This window comes from Lasioglossum baleicum, chromosome 14 (genome assembly GCF_051020765.1).
Source record: "Lasioglossum baleicum chromosome 14, iyLasBale1, whole genome shotgun sequence".
Lineage (NCBI taxonomy): Eukaryota > Metazoa > Arthropoda > Insecta > Hymenoptera > Halictidae > Lasioglossum > Lasioglossum baleicum.
Window position 1 is genome coordinate 10,920,245 of NC_134942.1, and position 23,958 is coordinate 10,944,202.

The 23,958-nt window shown below is 45.8% G+C and overlaps 2 protein-coding genes across 4 annotated transcripts in view; one reads left to right on the plus strand and one right to left on the minus strand.

The window, feature by feature from the left end:
* Uif (sushi, von Willebrand factor type A, EGF and pentraxin domain-containing protein uif) overlaps positions 1 to 21,321 on the plus strand; it is a 37,029-nt gene extending 15,708 nt beyond the window's left edge. The window contains exons 3-36 of one of the 2 annotated variants that reach the window (XM_076437799.1): positions 397 to 430; positions 5,055 to 5,136; positions 5,460 to 5,626; positions 6,312 to 6,452; positions 6,531 to 6,760; positions 6,939 to 7,292; positions 7,411 to 7,785; positions 7,995 to 8,163; positions 8,224 to 8,586; positions 8,670 to 8,852; positions 8,914 to 9,090; positions 9,161 to 9,363; positions 9,455 to 10,078; positions 10,317 to 10,440; positions 10,502 to 11,824; positions 11,901 to 12,353; positions 12,427 to 12,644; positions 12,721 to 12,973; positions 13,406 to 14,247; positions 14,429 to 15,312; positions 15,387 to 15,634; positions 15,717 to 15,848; positions 15,923 to 16,088; positions 16,158 to 16,409; positions 16,491 to 17,032; positions 17,117 to 17,329; positions 17,401 to 17,556; positions 17,642 to 17,765; positions 17,915 to 17,977; positions 19,148 to 19,338; positions 19,412 to 20,049; positions 20,123 to 20,472; positions 20,557 to 20,759; positions 20,842 to 21,321. In XM_076437799.1, coding sequence (XP_076293914.1) covers positions 397 to 430; positions 5,055 to 5,136; positions 5,460 to 5,626; positions 6,312 to 6,452; positions 6,531 to 6,760; positions 6,939 to 7,292; positions 7,411 to 7,785; positions 7,995 to 8,163; positions 8,224 to 8,586; positions 8,670 to 8,852; positions 8,914 to 9,090; positions 9,161 to 9,363; positions 9,455 to 10,078; positions 10,317 to 10,440; positions 10,502 to 11,824; positions 11,901 to 12,353; positions 12,427 to 12,644; positions 12,721 to 12,973; positions 13,406 to 14,247; positions 14,429 to 15,312; positions 15,387 to 15,634; positions 15,717 to 15,848; positions 15,923 to 16,088; positions 16,158 to 16,409; positions 16,491 to 17,032; positions 17,117 to 17,329; positions 17,401 to 17,556; positions 17,642 to 17,765; positions 17,915 to 17,977; positions 19,148 to 19,338; positions 19,412 to 20,049; positions 20,123 to 20,472; positions 20,557 to 20,759; positions 20,842 to 20,981 — 10,617 coding nt within the window. In that variant the 3' untranslated portion in view covers positions 20,982 to 21,321. The remainder of the gene's footprint in view (positions 1 to 396; positions 431 to 5,054; positions 5,137 to 5,459; positions 5,627 to 6,311; positions 6,453 to 6,530; positions 6,761 to 6,938; positions 7,293 to 7,410; positions 7,786 to 7,994; positions 8,164 to 8,223; positions 8,587 to 8,669; positions 8,853 to 8,913; positions 9,091 to 9,160; positions 9,364 to 9,454; positions 10,079 to 10,316; positions 10,441 to 10,501; positions 11,825 to 11,900; positions 12,354 to 12,426; positions 12,645 to 12,720; positions 12,974 to 13,405; positions 14,248 to 14,428; positions 15,313 to 15,386; positions 15,635 to 15,716; positions 15,849 to 15,922; positions 16,089 to 16,157; positions 16,410 to 16,490; positions 17,033 to 17,116; positions 17,330 to 17,400; positions 17,557 to 17,641; positions 17,766 to 17,914; positions 17,978 to 19,147; positions 19,339 to 19,411; positions 20,050 to 20,122; positions 20,473 to 20,556; positions 20,760 to 20,841) is intronic. The other variant, XM_076437801.1, reaches the window with a different exon arrangement.
* On the minus strand, positions 20,998 to 23,958 carry LOC143215581 (uncharacterized). Of its 2 annotated transcripts, none has more exons than XM_076437828.1 (4): positions 23,175 to 23,958; positions 22,753 to 23,030; positions 22,649 to 22,685; positions 20,998 to 22,585 (listed from the first exon to the last, which is right to left on the minus strand). In XM_076437828.1, the coding sequence occupies exons 2-4, from the start codon at positions 22,774 to 22,776 to the stop codon at positions 22,185 to 22,187; spliced, it is 462 nt and encodes a 153-aa protein (XP_076293943.1). In that variant the 5' UTR covers positions 22,777 to 23,030; positions 23,175 to 23,958; the 3' UTR covers positions 20,998 to 22,184. The 2 variants fall into 2 exon arrangements, with proteins under 2 accessions (XP_076293943.1, XP_076293944.1); XM_076437829.1 differs by having other exon boundaries at positions 22,753 to 23,083.

The window sequence follows — 23,958 nt, forward strand, 5'->3', positions numbered from 1 at the left end:
GAGCCGCGTGGAAATCGTCGCGATTTAGGGGAGAAATCTGTGCCGCGAATCGGCACGCGAGGTTCTCGCGGTCTCATGCGCGAAACGGGTCTCGTGAACTCGCCTAATTATGCTGGGATGGAGTGGCAAGTGGCGCACGTACCGGCCGATTTATGTGTAATCACGATCCATCCACACCGTAAATTCGTTTTCTAAAAGAAAATGTCTCGGGTCCAGTTTCTCTGGTACGGTTTCTGGATTTTGTTAGAAAGTTGGCGCATTAAGGGTACATACAGCAGGAAGAAATTAAACTGGTCTGGGTTTGGCTAAATCAATAACTTGCAGTTTTTCTTCAAATTCCGTCAATATTTCAAGATGAACCGGACGCAATTTCATGGTTGTTCTCTTTTATTGCAGGTTCCTGCCACGAACGTCTTCACCTGTCCGAACGGTGAGTAACGTCGAAAATCTCCCTGATTTTGTAGACTAACCGGACCAGGTACCAGCTCAGGTGAACATTCGGTTGCCTTGAAAAGGTCGCAGCCGGTGGTCCTATACCTGGCCAGGTAGACTGGCGGAGATGTGGACCGAGGTCAGGCTCCCGGCTTAAACCTGCTTCATAAAATTTGGTCCATCTGCTTCTCGAGAAAACATGAAAAAGATCCAGTAACTTCAGGCAGAAAATTCTGAAAATTCTACAGCAGGAAAAAGCATTGAAATTGTATATTCTCATTCGCTATTGCTTTTCTATGGCTTCCGTGCGCACGAGGATCTCTGAATGATTAATAGCCGACTTCCGTCACAGTTATGAATTAAGCGTTCGCATCAACGCCGTATAGTACTCTCGAGGCGAGACACGTACGGCAAATAAATCACGCGAGGGACAATGAGGATAAGAGTTCGGCCATGCGTAACGTTGCTCCACTTTTCCTCGTTACGGCCAGTGCAATTAAGTAGGCTGCACGTATCAGAATGAAGCTCCTCGATTCTCAACCGTGTTCTGCATTGAAGACTATTCGAGCTCGATCAGTAGAAAGAAAACAAAGAGAGGGAGGGACCGGGACTGATTGCAGAATTATTATATTATTCTTTTTACACCGGCGCGGCGGACGAAAACAACTTTGCATCGGCTGCTTTTGGTCGCGCAGGCCTTGGCGATGTTTTCTTTCGCTTTTAATCTGCGAAGGTCTCAGCAACGGAGATGTAGAAAGCATAATGATATTGTGAACCCGTTTAATTTGCCGTATCGGCGCGTGATTCTTGCGGAATCGTGTTATTAAAGCTGACTCGGTTTTGCGGCGACAATGATAATTGATGTTGATTGTTCAGGAAAGTATACCCTGTGCTAGGGTATTCCAAGCTTGAAGTTTCATACATCCAGTATAGACAATAAAATATCCCAAGCGGTACATTAACGCGCATTCGGTTCTCCGAACGGTACTTTTAACACACGCGTTGAAATCTCCTCGATACTTCGTCGCGCATTAAACTCCCTGAAGCGTTTCTTCACCACACATCGAAATCTCCGCGAGCAACCTCAGTTTATATTATTAACCCCTCGCGCACGGCAACCTTTTACCATATACCGCGGACTATCCGACTCTAACGAGCTGGCGAATGCAAGACTCGAATATTCAGAATGGTAGACATTTTATCTACTTGTACCGATATATTCTGGTATATTTAGGTATATTGTTTATAGTTTATAGTATCAATTCTACGCATAGAAGCCTGGTTTATTTAAAAATGAACACCTACAATTATCTCCGGAGTACTTCTTCACCGCACCTTCCACATCAACGAATCAAGATCAAGATTCCAGACAACATCTAACTTTTTGCCAAGCCTTTTCCCAGCCGTGCAACATCTGGCTCTAGAAAGTAGCCTCCGAGTGTGAAATCCATTTGCTACGGTTGTCTATTAGCGGCGTAGGATCTAGGATTTATTTGTCCCTGGCAGGATGTGTCGGCCCTCACCTTGTCGATGTTCTCCACCCCCGAAAACCCATCTGCCCCCGCGTAAATCGTGAACGATGGACCGACCGGTCAGATGAACGCAGCCCGAAAATTCTCGACCTGCTGCACAATAATGGCATACCGATGCCAAGAGATCACGCAGGTAGGTTGCACCAAGAGGAAAAGGGGAGGAGAGGAAGGCCAAGAAACGAGACGGCATTCCTAAACCGTGAATCCTTCTCCTTCTCCCTCGCATCTTGGTCGTTGTGCTGCATCGCATCAGAGACGTCCTACAGGAGAACGATTCTTAAAAATAAACCTCGCGAATTCGCGTCACGGTTGGCCACCTTGCACGGGGGAATCGCGAGCGTGCATCGCCGTGCAATAGTTTCGGTAAGCGAGCGCTGCTCGAAGTGCCATTAAGTCTGCATCACGCGAAATGGCGGACTCCAGTTGTGAATGGGAGCTGTTAATTAGCGTCGTTAGTAGACTGCGAAGTTTTGCTGTTAGGGTAGATTTTCTGCGGGAGAGTTCAATTTGACAATTTAACTATCTCATAGTTGAACTATGTCAATTTTTATATCCAGGTACTCGCACGATCAATTCCCATATACATATATGTCAGTCAATGGAATGATAAATTATAAGATCGACGCGAGCAATAACTTGAGATATTCGCATAGAAAGTATAACCGGTTTCTGTAAAGCTTATTTCGTAAACTCGACCTTTCGCGAGCCCGCGGAATGTCATAGATTCCGGAATTTCTGGTGGTGGAAGGTGACCGAGGAAATTTGGTAAAACTTCGTTACAGTGCCGTAACGAGGGTATGAAGCGCCTGTGGCAAGTGTCTAACTTGCGCCTCCCCGTAACCCAATAATGACAAAAAATTAAAAATTTTAATGTAACAAGTTAAATTTTACTAAATGCGATACATTATGTATTTGTCAAGGTATTTATATGAATAAATAATCTATAACCCAAATAAGAACAAATTTTTATTCATATTCAATGACGACTAAATAAAAGAAATACAAAACATAGCTATATGTTAAAATAATATAATAAAAACATAAAACAGTTCAGCAATTTTTTATAAAGTAATTTTTCTCGTTTTTTCACTTGCAAACACATCTATTATATCGTCATAATTTAATGTTTTGGCAACATCTTTTTTTCAATTGATATTATAGACATGTTTGTTAATCGCTCGTGTCCAATAGAAGAACGAAGATACGATTTTACAATTTTTAATTTGTTAAACGAACGTTTGCAGGAAGCTGTTGTTACAGGCATTGTTATGAAAATCCTTAATTCTATGTCTAGATTTGGATACGTGTTTTGTAATGAGAGTTCGTAATTTTTTTGCAAGATTTGAAAAACGTCTAAGCGACCCTCAACCGGGTCGGTATTTTTTGTTTTGCGCCCCAAACCCAGTTACGTCCGTGGCGGGCGCTTCTTTTGACACGCCCTCGTTACGGCACTGCTTCGTTAAAAAAGTGCACAGCTGAAACTCGAAATATACGGGAACGACTGTACAGTATTTTGCGACCTGTTTACCCAAACTTTTGAACGGTACCGCGTGCATTTACATATGTACATACCTTGCTGGAACGGGATTTCAAAAAGTGGAGCATACGGAACGTTCTCGCGACAGATCGTCCGCTATCTGAGATCCTGTCAGCTTGTTTGCGTTGGATGTTAATGCCGTGCCGATACAGGGTGCTCCTAAAGTATACGAACAGACCTTGGAGATAATTGTTCAGATTTTTTAAAATTAAAGCTAGCGATCATCAAACGTGTTAACGTCGGCACAGAATATTCCGCGTTCTTCTCGGACAGGAAAGTGCTAATAAACGCGAGACGAACAGCGTGCGTGGTACTAACATGGCCGTTTGACCTTTTAAAAGAAAGGAAGGCCGCCGAGGTCTTTCGCGGTGAGGCCAACTGAAATTACATCGAGAAGTCATTGAGTAATCCTACATTAATTCACCTGATCGTTCCTATACCGTGTTCGAAGAAACGCTCAACTGTTGACTTGAGCGAAATATTCTATAAAACAGTTTTAGAACGTGCAAGAACGATTCGCTGTAACCTACTGAACGCGTAAACAGCAATCCAGTCGAGCTTCCGCAAAAAGAATCACGGTTATCCGCGGCACTTTTGATTTCCGAGGCGTCATCCTCTTGAGGAGTCGCCGAACAAGTAGGATAACCGACGATCTCTCATGACACCAATCGATTTCTCGGTAGACAGGCTCAAGTACCAGTTTCCTAGATACCTATGTGTCACATAGACTGCTGCCTGTGTTCCCATTTTTCAAAATCTTACCGACCAACTGCAGCTTCCAGTTTTACTAGCTTTCCAGCTCTCCTCAACGAAGTCTCCAAAAATCTAGGTAACTTAAAAAGCGAAGCAGACACTTTCATTCGAAGCACACGTCGAGTGTGCTCAGAAAGTTCCCCGTTCGGAATGCAAAAATTCTATTTGCACCGCGTCGAACCAGTCCCTGACTTCTCAATTCGAACGGTCAACAAAGCGAACACGCGAGGACGTTTCACTCGGCGGCGGATTCTCTTTTACAATGTTACCCGTTTACCCACCGACCTACCTTTGACTCGCATACGGTGCGTCGCACTAAAAACGATCGAGGTCGTTCTGTCCGTCACTGTCTGTACAGGTCACCGGTTAACCGCGTTTCCTGCCACCTCGAAGGCTTCGCCCGTTGCGAATTGATCTACCTCGCCACGTAACTGGTTCCCCATGGGGACACGACCGTCCCCATCGAGTCTCCGCAACTGCGAGAACAAACCCCAGAAACCCTCTGTATCCCATGTACAATTCCGGTAATTGTGCCGCAATGATTAAAAAGAAGTTTCATGTATAAAAGGTGCTTTCGAAAAGGGAAGCTTTCTCTTCGCAACGACTACTTAAAAATTGGAAGAACACTTTCCAGTAGAAAACAAGCTAGCAAATGAGAATATTCAATTTTTCGACGTTGATGGATAAACTTGCCTCACCGTTGAGCATCGCAACTTTATTCAGTGACGAGCCACTCTATTTTATATGCAACACCGTCGACACGCGATAGAAACTAAATGAGGCGATTCGTTATTGCGCAGGTTGGGAACTGAGGGGCATACATTGTTACAAATTCTTCAACATCAGGCATTCCTGGGAAAAAGCGGCGGAACTATGCAGAAGGTAAGTGGTCCAATCGTCTATAGTAATTAACAGTAAAGTTCGCGTTACAATTTTTCGCTTCGTTGGAAGTATCTACAAATTGTTCGTGCACACTTTCCATCACCCTTCAATCTTCAACGTGAGAAGTATTGTGTACAGTATATTTTCAATCTCGTAATATACGCGAAATAATCCGTTGAAGAAAAATTAAGAAATTTTATTTGACATGTTTCGTGAGAGTTTTTCGCGAAGAGAAAAGCAGAGGCAAAGAGATGCACTTTTGCAGCCGTGTTATTACACGCTAGAATGGAGCAAGAGATCGACGGATTCGTGTACAATTGCAGGTACGGCAGCGAATTGATGGTAGTGGAGTCGTACAGCGAGAACAACATGTCCGCGAGCATGATCGGCCGGCATTTGGATCGTTACTGGCTGGGTTTGGCCTCCCTCGACGATTTACGGACCAACACGCTCGAATCGGCTGCAGGAATGCTTGTCTCCCAATACGCCGGTTTGTAAAATCATGTTTTCTTCGACTCATTGCTTGGAAAGATTCACGATCGAACTGTTGCGTTATTCTCAACTCAACAGGGAAAGCTTGCCACTATTGATGCATTAGAGGAACTCAGCTAAATGCTGAATCTGTCTAAAATGTTGCCCTAAATTCTAGTTTACCTGACACAATAAAATTGACACACAATCCAGGTACCGCGTACTGTTTTATACGTTCGGAGGTACTACACAAGTCTAATTAGCAATTAGAAAACTGTTCGGACGGCGGATTAATGGACACCTTTTCCTATGATAAAACTCGTCCGTGCACGTGTGTTCACCGGCCGGTTTTCATCGGGGTCACGGAAACGCGGAACTGCTCGGTGTATACGGCACGAAGACATACTTTTCCCACAACAATGCGCAGATACCGTCTCGCTTTTACGTCTGCGCCGGCACGAGTTGCAATTTACTCGTCTGGCGAGGCACACGCGCATTTGAATAGCCTGCACTATGACTTTTGACAGATCCGAAACAGATCTATTATTTCCTGTCAGCGAGGTTCCATTAATCCAGAATGCGTTTAAAAAAAAATCTTCTACAATGTTCATGCTCAGATCAGCTTCTGACAGTGCTGACACGTTTGATATATTTCTGGGGGTTGGATGAACGGGACAGAAGGCGTTAACAGTTATGGTATTCAGGTTTCTGGGCGTCGAGGCAGCCGAATCCGCAATCAGGTGAATGCGTGGACGTCGCGTTGACGGACGACCGGCAAACGTGGGAGTTAACCACGTGTGAATCATTGCTTCCGTTCATGTGCCGCGCCAACGCCTGCCCCGCAGGTAAATCATAGGACGCACGTGACCCAGGTGTAATCACCTATTCCCACGATGTTGACTCGCATGATCTCCGTTTCGTAGGCTCGTTCCACTGTTCGAACGGGAAATGCGTGAACGCGGCGTTCAGGTGTGACAAACAGGACGACTGCGGCGATTTCTCTGACGAAATCGACTGCCCGGCTAATTGTCAGTTTTACATGGCCAGCAGCGGGGACGTTGTCGAGAGTCCTAATTACCCGCACAAGTATGCACCGCTGAGCAACTGCAAGTGGACCTTGGAGGGGCCCCAAGGCCACAACATCCTTCTGCAGGTGCGCTGCACGAGAATTAATTATATTTTATTCTGCATATCGTAAGATTACGTTACACGTTCATGTCGGCGATATCGTAGCTGGAAAATCATTATTATATTTTTATGCCAGTAATCAATTCTAAGCTTGAACAGATACTATCCTCTAACATGAGCTAACGTCTGGCAAAACTGTCTAGTTCCAAGAGTTCGAGACGGAGAAGAGCTTCGACATAGTACAGATCCTAGTCGGCGGCCGGACGGAGGAGAAGTCCGTGAACCTGGCGACTCTCTCCGGAAAGCAGGAGCTGAGCAACAAGCTGTTCGTATCAGCCTCGAATTTTATGATTATTAAATTCAGCACGGACTCTTCCGTGGAGAGGAAAGGTTTCCGTGCTTCTTGGAAGACTGAACCGCAGACTTGCGGCGGTATTCTCCGAGCGACGCCTCAAGGACAAGTGCTCACTTCACCGGGATATCCGCAGAATTATCCGGGTGGTTTGGAATGTCTCTACATCCTGCAAGCGCAGCCTGGTCGTATCATGTCTCTGGAGGTTAGTGCATACGCGAATGTAAATAAGCGAACGCACGTGTATGTCGCGACGAGAATCTCAAATCGATCGCGCGACAACGCGACAAGATCTTCTTATTATTTGTTCGCGTTTCCCTCAGATCGAGGACTTGGATCTCGAAACGAACCGTGACTACATCCTCATCCGAGACGGTGACTCACCGATGAGTAGGCCTATCGCAAGATTGACAGGGAAGTCCGAGGATAACCCGACGGTGATCATGTCTACCGGGAACAGCCTGTATCTCTACTTGAAGACGAGCCTCGGCGATTCGAGACGCGGATTTAGCATTCGATACACTCAGGGCTGCAAGGCTACGATCATCGCGAGAAACGGGACCGTTCAGTCGCCATCTTTCGGCCTGAACGACTACCCTAACAACCAAGAATGCTTGTACAGGGTCAAGAACCCTCAGGGAGGACCGCTGTCTCTCAAATTCGTTAGCTTTAACGTTCACAAGACTGATTTTGTACAGGTACCCTCGTCCTTTCGTTCAAACTCCTTCTTGGAATTTGTTCCTTTAATGTTGCTAAATAAATGCAAACAATGCGATAATCTTTATGTTAATGTGCCTGAATCGGAAACCAACTCTTGGGACGATCTAATATTTACTTAGCAACATTAAAGGAACACATTCCGAATGAAACTTATGGGACAACCTAATATTGTAACTTCGATCGACAGATTTACGACGGTTCCAACACCAACGGACTAAGACTGCATCCTGGGAACGGCTTCACATCTAACACTCGACCAAAAATCACGCTCACTGCCGAAAGTGGAGAGATGCTAGTCCGGTTCACTTCTGATGCGTTGCACAGCAGCCCCGGCTGGCAAGCTGAGTTCTCAGCAGGTACGTACATCATTGAATCGAATGTTTAATATCATCTTAACGATACTTTGATGTTTACAGACTGTCCGTACCTCCAATCCGGCGAAGGAGCCCTCGCCTCAAGCAGAGACACTGCCTTCGGCACACCTGTCACATTCTCGTGTCCCCTGGGCCAGGAATTCGCAACTGGCAAGCCGAAACTGACCACAGAGTGTCTTCCAGGTGGAAACTGGTCTGTCACCTACATCCCCAACTGCCAAGAGGTTTACTGTGGCCCTGTGCCTCAAATTGACAATGGATTTTCTATTGGATCGTCCAACGTCACTTACAAAGGCTTAGCTACCTATCAATGCTACGCTGGCTTCGCGTTCCCATCTGGTAGACCTACTGAGAAGATTTCTTGCATGGCTGATGGTAGATGGGAGAAGAAACCTTCCTGCCTGGGTAAGTGTCCAGAAACAAAGCTTTCTTCATATGTATCGTAAAATTGTTTAGAGAATCTTACAAAAATTGCTAATTTTCCGCAGCCTCTCAGTGTTCGCCACTTCCCGAAGCTCCCCACTCGAACATCACGATCCTAAACGGAGGTGGTCGTAGCTACGGAACCATAGTTAGGTTCGAATGCGAGCCGGGATACGTCAGAAGCGGGCATCCGGTTATTCTCTGCATGAGCAACGGCACCTGGTCCGACGAAGTGCCAACGTGTTCCAGTAAGTATTCAAAAGTTCGCAATACCGGTTGCAAAACGACAATTGACAATGGTTTGCGTAGGAGCTAAGTGTCCATTGCTGCCCACGATCAAGAACGGTTTCGTGGTCGACATGTCCAGGGACTACTTTTATGGAGACGATGCCAGGGTTCAGTGCAACAGAGGCTACAAACTATCTGGCTCCAATATCATACAATGTGGACCCACTCAGCATTTCGACAATGTGCCTACTTGCGAAGGTGAGATTCTTCATCTTGCGGAAACATCCGCGGTCACTCCTTCATTCATGATATTCATTTTGCATTTCAGATATCAACGAGTGTGCATCGAGCCAGTGCGATCTGGCTTCCACCGAATGCATAAACAATCCAGGTGCATTCACCTGCAAATGCAAGTCCGGATTCGCTCCCACCATGGAGTGCAGACCAATCGGAGACCTTGGTCTCATTAATGGAGGCATCCCTGACGAGTCTATCACTGTTTCGAGCTCCGAGAACGGATACACGAAAACGGTGAGTGTCTGTAATCAACAGACAGTTAGCAATCGATAAACAGTGTAATTGGATACAGTAATGATTGAACAATCGTGATGTTCCTTTTCAGGGCATTCGTCTGAACAATGGCGACGGTTGGTGCGGCAACAACATCGAACCAGGCACAAACTGGGTGATGATCGACATGAAAGCTCCCACTATCATCCGTGGATTCCGAACTCAAGTCGTTGCTAGGGTAGACGGCAACATAGCGTACACATCAGCAGTTCGAATTCAGTATACCGACGACCTAACAGACATCTTCAAGGATTACACGAATCCCGATGGCACTCCAGTGGAGTTTAGAATCTTGGAGCCAACTCTTTCTGTCCTGAACCTCCCAGTACCAATCGAGGCTAGGTACATTAGGTTCAGAGTGCAAGATTACATCGGTGCGCCTTGCATGAAGCTAGAAATCATGGGATGCACTCGTCTCGAGTGCACTGACATCAATGAATGCGCTGTGAACAACGGTGGCTGCCATCAGAAATGTATCAACAGTCCAGGCAGCTATGCTTGCATGTGTAACACTGGATACGAGTTGTACAAGGGCAACGGCACTGCTGGATTTTATATAGAGAAGTACGAGACTGGCGATAGGGATGGAGACTTGTATCAGAAGAACAAGACTTGCGTACCTGTTATGTGTCCTCCACTCTCTGCGCCGGAAAATGGCAAGACCTTGTCGACCAAGGTGAGTACTTAATACAATAATCAACCGGTGATCATTGCATAATTTTGAAAAATCTGTGGTACATGGCTAAACACTTTTTAATGGAACCTTCAATAGCAACAGCAATTTACATTGTGAACTAACAAGTCACCCTCAATAACTTTCTTTTGGTACATCACTTTGGTAGATAAAGTGTTAATATGACACGCATTTTTTAGAATAGTACCTTCAGAACCCTCATTTCGATTTTTCCTTACAGCAACAGCATCACTTTGGTGATCTAGTGAAGTTCCAATGCAACTTCGGTTACGTACTATCCGGTTCTTCAGCTGTGATCTGCACATCCAGTGGAGTTTGGAATGGCACTACTCCTGAGTGTCAATGTGAGTATTGAATGAATGTCTATCAACCTTTAAACTCTAAACGATTACTATCTTTCCGCAGATGCAAAGTGTGTGTCCTTGCCGGACGACAAGAACGAGGGACTCTCGGTGCTCCGCAACGACGAAGCAAGTGTGCTGGTACCCTTCAAACAGAACGTTACTCTAAAGTGCGGCAGCAATGGTCGCTACCTTCGTAACACAGCCACTTCCGGTTTCCGGCAATGCGCCTACGACCCTAAACCAGGGCTACCAGACTATTGGCTATCAGGAGCCCAACCAGCCTGTCCCAGAGCAGACTGTGGAAAGCCTCTACCAACACCTGGAGCCGAATACGGTCAATATTTAGACACCAAATACCAATCGTCCTTCTTCTTCGGCTGCCAGGACACGTTCAAGCTCGCAGGACAGACTAATCGCCATGACAACGTTGTCAGGTGTCAAGCTAACAGCATCTGGGACTTTGGGAATCTTCGATGCGAAGGTCCAGTCTGCGAGGATCCTGGCAGACCTAGCGATGGCTTCCAGATTGCCAGAAGCTATGAGCAAGGATCAGAAGTGCAATTCGGTTGCAGCAGACCAGGGTACATCCTCATCAATCCTAGACCCATCGTCTGCGTCAGGGAACCAGAATGTAAAGTGGTGAAGCCTCTTGGATTAGCTTCCGGTCGCATTCCTGACTCAGCCATCAATGGAACCACAGAGAAGCCTAACTACGAAGCTAAGAACGTTCGCCTTAACTCTGTGACTGGCTGGTGTGGCAAGAAAGAAGCCTTCACTTACGTCACCGTTGATCTAGGCCAGGTGTTCCGCGTGAAGGCGATTTTGGTAAAAGGTGTGGTCACTAATGACATCGTTGGCAGACCTACAGAGATCAGGTTCTTCTACAAGCAAGCCGAGAATGAGAACTACGTTGTCTACTTCCCCAACTTCAACCTGACCATGAGGGACCCTGGAAATTATGGCGAACTAGCTATGATCACCTTGCCTAAGTATGTCCAGGCGAGATTCGTTATCTTGGGTATTGTCAGCTACATGGACAACGCATGCTTGAAGTTTGAGCTGATGGGCTGCGAGGAGCCTGCTGCCGAACCATTGTTGGGCTACGATTATGGTTTCTCTCCTTGCGTGGATAACGAGCCCCCGGTGTTCCAGAATTGTCCTCAGCAGCCGATTGTTGTGCAGAAGGGTGCTGATGGTGGACTGCTGCCTGTCAACTTCACCGAACCTACTGCTATCGATAATAGTGGCAGTATAGCAAGGCTCGAAGTCAAACCTCATAGTTTCAGAACGCCTTTGAGGGTGTTCGAAGACACTGTGGTTAAATATGTGGCGTTCGACTACGACGGGAATGTTGCTATCTGTGAGATTAACATCACTGTGCCAGGTTGGTGTCGATGCCTTCTTTTTTTGTAATCTCTCCGATTAATCAATATAATTAATGTCCGCGTCATTGTTTGCAGATTTGACGCCACCTAGGCTCAGCTGTCCCCAAAGCTACGTGATCGAGTTGATCGATAAACAGGAAAGTTATAGCGTTAACTTTAACGAAACTAGAGTGAGGATTAACGCCACCGATGCCTCGGGACCTGTGAAGATCACTTTCGCTCCTGAGAGAGCAGTGATACCGATTGGCAGCTTTGAGAATGTAACAGTTTATGCGACTGACTCTAGTGGTAATAGAGCGTCTTGTCATTTCCAAGTCTCGGTGCAAGCTACGCCTTGTGTGGATTGGGAATTGAAGCCACCCGCTCATGGGGGATTAAAATGTGTCCCTGGGGATAAGGGTTTGCAGTGTATCGCCACTTGCAAGAACGGCTATAGGTTCACCGATGGTGCTCCTGTGAAGACGTTCTCTTGCGATGTTAATAAACACTGGTCCCCTGCCTCGGTTGTTCCCGATTGCGTCTCTGAAAGTGAGTTTCGTTCAGTTTCTTTCAGTGACGTTTATCTTTCTTCATGTAGACAATTCATAATTGCTTTTTACAGACACGCAACAGGCCAATTACCACGTGGTAGCAGCTGTGACTTATCGTGCCAACGGTGCAGTTTCGAGATCTTGCCTACCGCAATATCAGGACTTGATGTCTCAGTACTACATGAACCTAAACAACATATTAACTCAACGTTGCTCCGCTGTCAACGTAAACATGAACGTATCATTCGTGAGATCTGTGCCCTATTTACTCGAAGAAAACGTCCTGAAGGTACGCGCAGCAATCATTGTTAGTGTAAGAGTGTTGTTATTCTAGATTTTACTGACAATTCTGCGATGCATTCTAGATGGACTTCATTCTGGTGATTGTACCCGCCATTCGCCAGCCTCAATTGTACGATCTCTGCGGATCCACGTTGAACCTGATCTTCGATCTTTCTGTCCCTTCGACCAGCGCTGTTATAGAACCTTTGTTGAACGTTTCTGCGATTGGCAATCAGTGTCCTCCTCTTAGAGCCTTGAAATCGTCTATTACTAGAGGCTTTACGTGCAGTATTGGAGAAGTTCTGAACATGGATACTAACGACGTGCCACGATGCTGTGAGTATTGTTACCCCCACAGTATAATCATCAGATTGCGGATCTTTATGCAATTGTAGCAAAATTGAGTAGATGAAATTCAAAATTGTTGGAAAATTAAATAAAATCGTAGATGTCAATATATAATTTCTCCTCTATTAAAACCTTTAAGGGACAAAATAACATACAAATCAGTTTCTATTTCTTGCAATTGATGCTGACAATTTTTACTTTGCATGAAGATCTATAAAACGTATTTTTTAAATTTTAGGCCCACGTAAAGATGTTGTGCAATGCAACTTTCAGTATTTTACATCCTGTAGTAAAGTAATCGCTCTAGCTTCCCAAAAAAGTTCAAATCGTATAGTACAATATTAAAAAAAGTTATCGTCTTTTTTATTAATTCGAGTCACTTTAATTATTTAGGTAATGATAAATGACCTTGAATTACAGTGCACTGTCCCGCTGGCACATTCGCCGGCGAGAAGCAGAAGCAATGTACATCTTGTCCCAAGGGTTCCTACCAGAACAGTGACCGTCAAGGTTCATGTTTGCGTTGTCCCTTCGGCACATACACCAGAGAGGAAGGTTCTAAGAGCATAGACGACTGCATCCCAGTCTGTGGATACGGTACATACTCTCCCACGGGACTAGTACCTTGTCTGGAATGTCCCAGGAACAGCTACACAGGTGAACCCCCAATTGGTGGTTACAAGGACTGCCAGACTTGTCCAGCAGGAACCTTCACCTACCAGCCAGCTGCACCAGGTCGAGATCGATGCAGAGCAAAATGTGCACCTGGCATGTACTCCGACACTGGCCTAGCTCCTTGTGCTCAATGTCCCAAGGATTTCTTCCAACCTCAACACGGAGCAACGACTTGCGTCGAATGTCCTTCGAATATGTACACTGACGGTCCAGGTGCAGTCGGTAGAGAGGAATGCAAGCCCGTGCAATGCACCGACAGTGTCTGTCAACATGGCGGTCTATGTGTGCCCATGGGGCACGGTGTTCAATGTCTTTGCCCCGCTGGGTTCTCCGGAAGACGATGCGAGATCGATATCGATGAGTGCGCTTCTCAGCCGTGCTATAATGGAGCTACTTGTATTGATTTGCCACAGGGTTATAGGTGTCAGTGTGCTAATGGGTACTCTGGTATTAATTGTCAAGAGGAGAAGTCGGACTGTAGCAATGATACATGTCCTGAGAGAGCTATGTGCAAGGATGAACCAGGATTCAATAATTACACGTGCCTGTGCAGGTCTGGGTATACTGGAGTCGACTGCGATATCACGGTAAGTTTCTTTGTTTAAGGAGCTAGATTGAAAAACCTCGCCTTTGCATTACTAAGAAATGAGAAGGCGCATCCCGCACGCTTGCAATCCTGGAAACGAAAGTCTATCCTCTTAAGTATAGACAGAGTTTTCTATTTGAATAGCCAATTATCCCTCGTTAATCCCCATTCAACAATTACAGATAAACCCTTGCACAGCAAGTGGCAATCCCTGCAACAACGGCGCCACCTGCGTAGCTCTACAACAAGGTCGCTATAAATGCGATTGCGTAGCAGGCTGGGAAGGTCAGAGCTGCGAGATCAACACGGACGACTGCGCAGAGAAGCCTTGCCTCCTGGGAGCTAATTGTACCGACCTAATCGCGGACTTCAGCTGCGACTGTCCACCAGGATTCACTGGCAAACGGTGTCACGAGAAGATTGACTTGTGTTCAGGAAATCCTTGTTTGAATGGCATTTGCGTGGACAATTTATTCAGCCATGAGTGCATCTGCCATCCTGGATGGACAGGCTCGGCTTGCGAGACCAACATCAACGAATGCGCCAGTAAACCTTGTCGCAACAATGGTCAATGCATCGACCAAATAGATGGCTACACTTGTACTTGCGAACCTGGGTACACAGGCAAACAATGTCAACACACCATTGATGATTGTTCATCTGAACCCTGTCAGAACGGAGGAAGTTGTTTGGATCAATTGGAAGGATTCGTTTGCAAGTGCAGACCAGGTTTCGTGGGTCTCCAATGCGAGGCAGAGCTGGACGAGTGTCTCAGTGATCCTTGTAGCCCAGTTGGAACTGATCGTTGCGTTGACCTTGACAACACCTTTGTCTGTCATTGTCGCGAAGGCTATACCGGCGCAGCTTGTGAAGTTAACATCGATGACTGTTCCTCTGGGCCATGCTTGAACGGTGCTACTTGCAGAGATGAAGTTGGAGGATTCAAGTGCATGTGTCCTGAGGGATGGACAGGTTTGCATTGCGAGATTGACGTGGGCATGTGCCAGAACCATCCTTGCCAGAACGACGCTGCTTGCGTTGACTTGTTCCTGGATTATTTCTGTGTGTAAGTATCATTGACACCTTCTTTTTATTCTGCATAAAGATCCGCAATCTACTGATGATGCTGTGGGTTCACAGGTGTCCATCGGGAACTGATGGGAAACAGTGCGAAACCGCTCCGGAACGTTGCATCGGCAACCCATGTATGCACAATGGACGCTGCCAAGATTTCGGATCTGGACTTAACTGCACTTGTCCTGATGACTACACTGGTATTGGATGTCAGTATGAATATGATGCTTGCCAGGCTGGGGCCTGCAAGAATGGCGCTACTTGCGTCGACGATGGTCCTGGCTTCACCTGCGTTTGCCCACCAGGATACACAGGTAATTGGAGACAATGTACTAAATGTATGAAAAAGTGTTGGTCTTTTTCAATCATTTTATTATTCCTCCTGTCATTTTTTAGGCAAAACGTGCGAGGATGACATAATCGACTGCAAGGAGAACTCCTGTCCTCCATCAGCAACCTGCATCGATCTCACTGGCAAATTCTTCTGCCAGTGTCCGTTCAATTTAACTGGAGATGATTGCAGAAAATGTAAGTGTTTGTAATACTAAATTACTAATTGTATTACTAAATTACAATCGCTAAACATTGATCACATTTCACAGCGATCCAAGTGGATTACGACTTATACTTCAGCGACCCAGCTCGAAGCAGCGCGGCCCAAGTGATTCCATTCTTCACCAGCGGAAGTAAGAGCCTAACTGTGGCTATGTGGGTGCAGTACATCCAAAAGGATGAAGCTGGAATCTTCTTCACCCTCTACGGCGTTAGGTAAGTCTTCACCAAGTTACCTAGTCTCAATCCTTGAACAAGTCCATCATTTCTGAATTTCTGCTACAGCTCACCGCACGTTCCGATAAACCGAAGACTGATGATCCAAGCGCACAGCAATGGTGTCCAAGTGTCTCTGTTCCATGATTTGCAAGATGTCTATCTTCCATTCAGAGAGTATGCTACAATCAATGACGGCCAGTGGCATCACGTTGCCGTGGTTTGGAATGGCGACAACGGTGGTGAACTGATCTTGATCACAGAGGGACTTATCGCTAGCAAAACTGAAGGCTACGGTAGTGGAAGATCCCTGCCAGCATAGTGAGTTCATTTGTCATATGATGGAACGCAATTATTACCGACTTAAAAAAAAAGAAACTAAACACAAAATATCTTCTTCAGCGCCTGGGCAGTCCTCGGAAAGCCTCAAAGCGAGAACGCGAAGGGCTATACGGAATCTGGCTTCCAAGGCCACCTGACCAAGGTCCAGATCTGGAGTAGAGCGCTTCACGTGACCAACGAGATCCAGAAACAGGTCCGGGACTGTCGCACCGAACCTGTCCTCTATCAAGGTCTAGTACTAACTTGGGCTGGCTACGACGAAACAATTGGTGGTGTTGAGAGAGTGGTGCCATCTCATTGCGGACAAAGAGTGTGTCCACCTGGCTATGGTGGTAGCAAGTGCCAGCAACTGGAATCTGACAAGATCCCACCCAAGGTTGACCACTGTCCAGGTGATCTCTGGGTGATTGCAAAGAACGGTTCATCCATAGTCACCTGGGACGAGCCACGGTTTATCGATAACGTTGGAATAGTGAGGATTCAGGAGAAGAATGGACACAAATCCGGCCAAACGTTGATGTGGGGAACTTACGACATCAGCTACGTTGCCTACGATCAGGCTGGCAACTCTGCTAGCTGTAACTTCAAGGTCTACGTGCTGTGTAAGTTAATCTTGAAATACTTTGCGTTTGGAATGGGCTATGAATTATTGAAGATTGTCGATCATCTTGTGGTTTGTCAATTAGCTGACTTCTGTCCTGAACTGGCTGACCCAATTGGAGGTGCTCAACAATGTAAAGACTGGGGCTCGGGTGGACAATTCAAGGTCTGCGAGATCTCCTGCAACTCTGGACTTAGATTCTCTCAGGAAGTACCTAAATTCTACACCTGCGGAGCTGAAGGCTTCTGGAGGCCTACGAACGACCCGTCTCTTCCTTTGATCTACCCTGCTTGCACAAGTAACATACCCTTCATCTTCACTTTCCCGGAATTTCAAGGACCTTCTTCAATTTCTAAAATCTTGTTCCAGGCGCTACACCGGCCCAGCGTGTGTTTAGGATCAAAATGAACTTCCCAACATCAGTCCTCTGTAACGAAGCTGGCCAGGGTGTGCTGAAGAAGAAGGTTAGGGACGCAGTGAACTCCCTGAACAGGGATTGGAACTTCTGCTCGTATTCCTTCGAAGGTAAGTCATTTCTCTTCAATTTAGTGTTTGATCCTGGAAACCCATCCTTTAATCTGTCTCTCTCTCTCCCTCTCTCTCTCTTCAGGAACTCGCGAGTGCAAGGACCTGAACATCGACGTGCAATGCGACCATCGTGCACGCACGACCCGGGAAACTAACGAAGAAGATGGCGGCACATATATAATTTCCGCCGTAGTTCCAGCAGAGTCGTAAGTGTACTATTTTGAATATGAATGATTGCGCTTCTATTGATTTCTCCCGATCACGAACGTTTGAGTAGCCGCAGACATGTTTCGATCCGCGCAGAGGATCATTGAATCAGTTTACTGAGCAATATGTTACTTGTGTTGCATCGTAGAACGAGACAGGCGCGGCAAGGCAGTGACACCTACGAGGTGGAGATCTCGTTCCCGGCGATAAAGTAAGGACACCTCGATTTACGCCACGTGCGAAATCCATCATTGTACATGTGTTCTCGTCATCGCGGGGCTCGGTGTTACCCGACATCACACCATTCATTCTTATCAATCCATTTGTGATCATCTATCACTACCTAGATGCATGAGGTGCGCACGGAGAAAAGACGGAGAAATTTAAAATATAAACATTTTTTACATTAATCGGAAGCTGTGCGATCTTCATTCCTCGTTGAGACATGTCTCTATTTTTGGATGAAATAATTTTTTCAGTTTTTGCTCAATCAACACGTTAAGCGGTAAGCAAATTCGTCTATTAATAAATTTCGGGATCGTATCACGAATGTACCTAAAAAATAGATACTTTGCAAACAAAATTTTCATGAGTTTTATTAAATTCGACGAAAAATATACAAGACAAAGAAAGACAAGACAAGGCTTGGCGCTTAACGTATTAAGAGGTAACCAGTAACAAGACATTTTCTCCGTGTGAGCACCGCTCAAAGACGTTGACCGTAAAAGCCAATCTTAATACGATATCGCTTTATCGATGAAAAGATGAGCGAGGCCTGGCTACGATTAATTGTACGAATATCTGACAACTGATAAGTCGATTCTAACTGACTGGTATGCACGTTGTTACTAACTGTTCACACGTGACTGTGTAAATGGGACGCGATCGTGAGGGTACGTAATCAGGTACCGACGACGGAATAGTAAAATAACAATGTAACGCGGACTTGTATAACGCCTGAATATAACCGAGCTTTTTGGTGGATTAAATCCTTGTTACAGTCGAGTACCAAACAGCTCTGTTCTTGATTGTAACAGAATATCAAAGCCAGGGATCGAGAAAGCACCTTTTAAAATTTTCCATGAAAATTGATTATTTCTTGAATACTTCGATCCCTGTGTGACGCAATGATAAAACGATATTTGGTATTAGACATGTTATACATACGTTAGCATTCCAGGATGTCTCGAACATTGTCACATAGGTTACATGAATTAATAGGTGTCGATAAGGTCTTACTGAGGATCCAATGGAAAGGCTGCCTGGTTACCTTCGCCTAAAGATAACGGCTGTACATAATTGCGCATACTCTTTTTCATCTATCGCTGCCATAGATGACCCAGTAATGAGCGATTTACTAATGATCTTCTATTTTTTATAGCGATCCGATTTTGAACGCGAACTCCAACGAGAGAGCGACAGTTCAGACCTTGTTGGAGAGACTGATCCTTGAAGAAGACCAGTTCGATGTCCATGATATTCTTCCTAACACTGTTCCTGATCCGGCATCGTTGACTTTGGAGTCTGATTATGACTGTCCCATTGGACAGGTGGTCATGGCACCGGATTGTGGTAAGTATAAATTTCACATTACGAATTGACAGTTGTAATCAACCTATTCGTCATCTCAATTCTTCAACTTCAGTGCCCTGCGCCGTGGGAACCTACTACGACGAGGACTCGAAGCAGTGTCTATCCTGCCCAGTGGGTAGCTACCAGAGCGAGTCAGGCCAACTAAAATGCAGTTCCTGTCCAGTGATCGCAGGACGTCCTAGCGTGACAGTTGGTCCAGGTGCTAGAAGTGCAGCAGACTGCAAGGAACGTTGTCCAGCTGGAAAGTACTATGACGACATCGCCGGTTTATGTCGGAACTGTGGTCATGGATTCTATCAGCCTAACGAGGGCAGCTTCTCTTGTTTGCTCTGTGGACTCGGGAAGACTACTAGGACAGCAGAAGCTGTATCTCGCGAGGAATGTAGAGACGAATGTGGATCCGGCCAGCAATTGGCTGTGGAAGGCAAATGCGAACCTTGTCCTCGAGGAAGTTATCGAACTCAAGGAGTCCAAGCTGCTTGCCAGGCTTGTCCTTTGGGCAGGACGACGCCTAACATGGGATCAGCGTCGGTAGAAGAGTGCTCTCTTCCTGTCTGTGATCCTGGTACTTACTTGAACGGAACACTGAACGAGTGCATGCAGTGCAAGAAGGGCATGTACCAGTCTGAGCCTCAGCAGACCTTCTGCATACCCTGTCCGCCGAATACCAGCACCAAGGGACCAGCTGCGGTAAGTTTTAACGCGACACATCTGTGCTAACCTAGAAGATCATGATTTAGCTGATACTCGTTTGGTTCTCCAGACCAGCAAAGCGGACTGCACGAATCCCTGCGAAACCAGCGACGCAGAGATGCACTGCGATGCGAATGCATACTGTCTGCTGATTCCTGAGACCAGCGATTTCAAGTGCGAGTGCAAGCCAGGCTACAACGGAACTGGCACCGAGTGCACTGACGTCTGCATGGGCTACTGCGACAACGAAGGAGTCTGTTTGAAGGATTCGAGAGGACAGCCATCTTGTAGATGCAGTGGCAGTTTTACTGGGAAACGCTGCACGGAGAAGTCTGAATTTTTCTATATCACCGGAGGCATCGCTGGTGGTGTGATCCTCATCATTTTCGTCGTCCTTCTTGTATGGATGATCTGTGTCAGGTTGGTGTATTTTATTCTTCTTTGACTGGGTCGTTGGATCGTTGTCTTGGTGATAGGTTGCCATTGTTGATGTTGTTTCCGCAGAGCTTCGCGCAAGAAGGAGCCCAAGAAAATGCTGACGCCAGCCACCGATCAGAACGGTTCGCAGGTGAACTTCTATTATGGCGCGCCCACACCGTACGCGGAGTCTATTGCGCCGTCGCATCATAGCACTTACGCTCATTATTATGACGACGAGGAGGACGGTTGGGAAATGCCCAACTTCTATAACGAGACTTACATGAAAGGTAAGGCCCTGAAGCATGATTGCGTAAGACAATCTGTCTGTTAACGTTTTTTGTTCAACGCGCAATCTTTCTCTTTTTGCAGAGAGTTTGCACAATGGGAAAATGAACAGTCTCGCTCGTTCGAACGCCAGTATTTACGGCACGAAAGACGACCTGTACGACAGACTCAAGCGTCACGCGTACCCCGGCAAGAAGGATGGCGACGTGACCTTGAGCGACTAGAGATCAGAGAAGTGTGACATCAACAAACAATTTGTTTCAGACAAAAGCGACAGTGATAGCGAGGGTCAGTGACGGCGACGAGCGACGACGTTCTACCAGCGTAGAATAATGAAAAAATTCATAGAAATTAAACAACGTGTCCCTCGAGGTACCAACTGCATGTGGGAGGGGGGCTCGTTGCTCAATCGTCGAATCATAATTATTTATTGTTTCTTCCGGGGAACGAGGACGTACGGTTGTTGTGCCGGTTGCACGTTTTCAGGAGATCGCGACGGTTCCACGATAATCGAATATCGAGAACGTCGATATATATGTGTATCTCGAAAGCTTGTGACTTCGAGCTTGTACAACGGGTCAATCGATGGTTAACCAACCGAGACCTGGAACGACGATCCATGGATCGTCGATTCGGCATCCGTCGGTCGATTAATCGCGAGAATTCGAATGGGGAACGCGCGTCACACGCTCCCACACTCACACATGATCACACTCATACACAAATAAATACCATACATAGATGGAAAAAAAGGGAAATAAGAAGAAAGAAAGACTATGTGCGAGGTTGTAATTTTTTGTAATTTAATACCGTGTCTAGCCGTTAAGGACTTTATTATATTAATTAACTCCTACGATTAACGGTGCGAACGAGAGAGACGTGTGTGCATGTATGTTAATACACCTATACATATAAGTGGATTTATATTTTGTTACGTATAGAAGATGCTCGTATCGCACGCTGTGTAAAATAATATGTTTCACGGGCGCGCCACGCTCCCGCGGCCGAAAGGTAACGCGCAAAGTTATGCGAACGTGGGCGGGACACGTTCGAATATTGGATTATTTCGGGTGTACAAAACGGTACGAGACTGTCCCTAAAAACACTGTCCGAACTGGTCCCAGGTCATAGTTAATCGGCGATCGTCTATTTAACACGAGTGAGTGGCAGAGCCGGCCGTGGAGGGAGCGACCTCGAGCGGCCAATTAACTTTGACTCGACTATAGTTAGAACTTCGGGGAAAATCAAAATCAACGACCATTCGAGAACAACGCGAACATATTGTACATTCGACAGACCGAGCCTGCAATGCTGTTTCTCACCATTTTACTGTAAAAACTTTAACAAACGGTTGTTTTCTTTTTTTTTTTTTATTAATAAAATGTATTTCGATAATGTTCTGTCTATTGTGTTGTTTCATTCAGGTATCATTTTCCAAGTTTATTTTTGATTTGACGCGGCACTCGAGCGATACACTGCTTATGATATTTGTTACTTGGCTTTGTTAATTTTGGTGTTAATTTAGGTGTTGGTTTAGGTGTTGATTTAGGTATTTCGTCTAGCTTCATCGGGATAACTCTGTAGATCTTATTGTCGAACAGAATATCATCGTTAGTATCGTTTTCGATATTTAACGTTACGTATTTTTTCGTTTCGTCTATGTCTTCGAAGAATTTGTTTAAGTAAAAACTGCGGCTGTAATAATTGTCGTCGGTTTTTGTTGATTTCGTATCTGAATAAGTATCATCCTCTTTATCTGTTTCGCTCTCCGTTTCTGATTGGTCGCTGCTATCAAGAAATTCCGAGTCCTCAGAGTAGTTATCATCTCCTATCGAAATTTTTGTATTAACATTTAACAGGCGACGATTTTAAAGTAACGTATACGAAGTACCTTCCACGGGCTCTTTCGTCATCATGTTTAGCAGCATCTACAAAAAAAATCCGTTGTTCGTTATACATCGGCATCCGTCGCAATTACTATATGTTACGCGTTACCTCGATGCGATCCTCCAAGTCCATCTTTTTTATCCATCGGCAGCTATTGTATGCGATTATGTCCGGTTTCTGTTTAATCAGCCTGCCATGTTTAATTGGTCTTTTGTTTATGTAACCGCGAACCCAGTCATTTTGTATCTTTCCAGCAAACTCAAATTGCCAATGTCGTTCCGGTGAAAGTTCACGGCGATTATTTCGATCTCAATCTCTCGACGCGGACTTCACTAAATGCCAAAGCGCAACAATCGTTCCCCTTTCTCTCTCTCACTCTCTACTGCCTAAATAAATTTTCTAATAAGTTTCCGAACATGCATCTACATATAATAAGTACCTGTACAAATGAAGAAATTTTTCAAATTGAGCTACAGATTGAAAGTAGCTCAATGAATTTTCAAAATTGATGTACCAACACATATACCTACATCTTATCTCTCGACGCGCACTTCACGTGTGAAATTCTGAAATATCATCTTCCCGGATTTCGCAATAAGCTCAAACGCAGCCGGGCGAGTCTTATGTAATTCTCAAATTACGTTCGCTTATAGGATGGTCGCCGAAAGCGACTTATCGGCGAAATCTCCATTACGCATTCGAAAAGTCTGACGCAAGAATCTTGCAGCATTAGAATCGTGCGTGATCCGAACCGTACATATATGTATTATATGCAGGGTGAAACTCTGGCGCCATCTGGGGCGTCGCAAAATACCCCGGAAAAATCGATGCGGCGAACCAACGTGCAAAACATTCTTGCAAAATTACGCGTCGCATTCCGGGTTAATCGTTTGGCGGTCACGTAATCCACCGTTGTGCGATGTGCGATGTCCTTGCGCGGATCAATTCGCCAATCCTCGAGCCTGCGGATGTATAGTGACATTTCGCGTCGCTGGGGTTCATGCTTGATAGTATCTTTCGCGCGGACGAATCAACAATGTCGAAATAAAACAGACACGATAAAAAAGAGCGCGAATTTCAGGATGCGTGATCCAAAAAGAGTAGAAAATCCCGAAAAATGAAACGAAGGGAGAAAACGACTATAGTCTGCGACATGCGGGGTCTGACGTGTCCGTTTCTCCTACGCGTTGCAACGATTGGCCGCCGATGAGCTCACTGCTCGACGATTGGCTAAAAATGTCGTGCTCGCGAAGTTACTGTAGACCTGCGACGAGGGAGTCCCGTGACGTGGTTTAATCCGGCACCGTCGGCGCT